Below are 2,349 nucleotides of genomic sequence, written 5' to 3'. Positions count from 1 at the left end.
AAAAAAAAAAAAAGGAGCAAGGCAGCTCTCTGAGGTTCTGTCTTAAATAAATAAAGTAAAAATAAGTAAAAATTAAAAACTAGGTTTCTGCTTTGTGATGCTTATGTTTTTATGGCATAGAGACCCACAAATACAGAAATAGGATACTTTCACATAGCGAAAAGTGCTATGAAGGCTCGGTGCCCGTAGCCCAGTGGTTAGGGTACCAACCATATACACCAGGGCTGGCAGGTTCAAACCCAGCCTGGGCCTGCTAAACAATGATGACAACTACAACAAAAAAATAGGTGGGTGTGATGCCACGGCACTCTAGCAAGAGTGACATAGTGAGACTCCTTCTCAGAAAAAAGAAAAGAAAGCAACGAAAAGATAGCAAAAAGTGCTATGAAGATAAAATAGATAATGTATTAGAGAAGAGAACAGAATATAGTATATGTGTGTGCTATTTCAGATAGCAGATTAGATGTGACCTTTCTGTGGAGGTGATAGACCTGAATAATGAAAAGAACCCACCGGTGCTAAAATCTGTGGCTAGTGCCTGTCAATAAAAGCAAAGACACTGAGGTGAGGTTGATTTGAGAGTATGAAGAATGGAAGGAAGGCCATCATGAGCTAGCCTTCCTTAAAATGCATCAGAGAGACAGTCAGGGATTAGACAAGGGATTCTGTACAGAACTGCAACACACTAGCCAGTTCCTCTAGAATTGCAAATGTAGCCATTAATAGTTACAGGGATTTTTGTTCCTGTTAATCCTCAGGGGAACGTGGCTCTGCGCTGGTAGCTTAAGCGGCTAAAGTGCCAACCACAGACACCAGAGCTGGTGGGTTTGAATCCAGCCCTAGCCCGCCAAACAACAATGACACCCGCAACCAAAAAATAGCCAGGCGTTGTGGCGGGCGCCTCTAGTCCCAGCTACTTGGAAGGCTGAGGCAAGAGAATCATTTAAGCCCGGGAGTTGGAGGTTGCTGTAAGCTATGATGCCACAGCACTCTACCCAGGGTGATAGCTTGAGGCTCTGCCTCAAAAAAAAAAAAAAAAAAATCATCAGGGGAGCATGATTTTGGCCAATTTACAACAAAAGTAGCTTTGAACATGTCTCCTAGAGAAAAAAAATTATTCTTTGGATATGTGGTCTGAATTGTTTCTTCTCTGTTTGCTAACAGGTTCCTGGAAGGTGATGTGAAAGATCATTGTGCAGCAGCAGTCTTGACTTCTGGAACAATTGCCATTTGGGACTTACTTCTTGGTCATTGCACTGCCCTCCTTCCACCTATTGCTGACCAAAATTGGTCTTTTGTGAAATGGTCAGTTACAGATTCTCATTTGCTGGCTGGACAAAAAGATGGGAATATATTTATATACCACTACTCATAAATTAGTGCAAGATGGAAACACAATTCTCTGGATATATTTGTCTTATTATTTTTTGGAGTTGTAAGCATAAAGGAGAATATCTAAGTGATCTTTATAATAATTATTGTATATACATCCAGATAGACTTATATTTTTATTCTGATGGTGGTGGCACTACTGATCTTGAACGTTCATTTATATTTGGCGAAAAGGATTTTAAGTTGATTTCTGTAATTCCCACATTTGCACATATGCTTTTTAAGGTGTACAGAAAGCTTCAAATGTCAATAAATATTTATTTTGATACATTCTGCTTGTCATATTCTTTTTTTACCATTAAGATCACTTTAAGAAATAAGAACTAATTATCCCATTAGAATATTTAATTGATAATGTTTACATAGTAAGAGTAAATTTCAACTAACTTAGTATACTAATATGTAGTATACTTTTCTCTTTTTTTATCTCTAACTAGAATCTCACAACCCAGTTGTTTCTTTTTTGTCTTTTATCTTTAGCTAGACAATAATTCTTTTTACACTATTTGTAATTTATTTTCACATACGTACTACAAGTAATATAAGCCTATTAAACATCCTACTTGAGAAATACTTTCATTTTTCAGTCTCACATACATCCTTAATACTAGTGCCTGCACTGTCACTAGAGTCACTTTTGAGTCAACGACAGCTTTACCAGGTACATCACCTTCACCTTTGCCTTCGTCAGCGGTTCTCAACCAGTGGGTCGTGACCCACAGGAACTGTATTAAAGGTTCATGGCATTAGGAAGGTTGAAAACCACTGGCCTAAGTGATCTGGGAGAGAAATTGTTAAAGTACTAACATGGTGTTATCTTTGGAAATTTTTTGAGCGCTGTGACATCACAGCTCACAGCAACCTCCTAGGCTTAGGTGATTCTCTTGCCTCAACCTCCTGAGTAGCTGGGACTACAGGCGCCCACCACACCGCCTGGCTACTTTTTTTTTTTTTTTT

At 38.7% G+C, this 2,349-nt stretch overlaps 1 protein-coding gene across 1 annotated transcript in view; it reads left to right on the top strand.

Annotated features, from left to right (window-relative positions):
• Nucleotides 1–1,665, top strand: part of LOC100952322 (partner and localizer of BRCA2) — a gene marked incomplete at its 5' end in the record, with an annotated part of 14,520 nt that extends 12,855 nt beyond the window's left edge. Inside the window, one exon of the mRNA XM_012808836.2 lies at nucleotides 1,165–1,665. Within this exon, the coding sequence (XP_012664290.2) occupies nucleotides 1,165–1,375 (211 nt within the window). The remainder of the gene's footprint in view (nucleotides 1–1,164) is intronic.
• Nucleotides 1,666–2,349: the final 684 nt, after the last annotated feature.

This window comes from Otolemur garnettii, unplaced genomic scaffold, assembly GCF_000181295.1.
Source record: "Otolemur garnettii isolate 467f Iridium unplaced genomic scaffold, OtoGar3 scaffold00096, whole genome shotgun sequence".
NCBI classification, from domain to species: Eukaryota; Metazoa; Chordata; class Mammalia; order Primates; family Galagidae; genus Otolemur; species Otolemur garnettii.
Note: the sequence above shows the minus strand (reverse complement) of the source record. Positions and strands in the feature narration are given on the sequence as shown.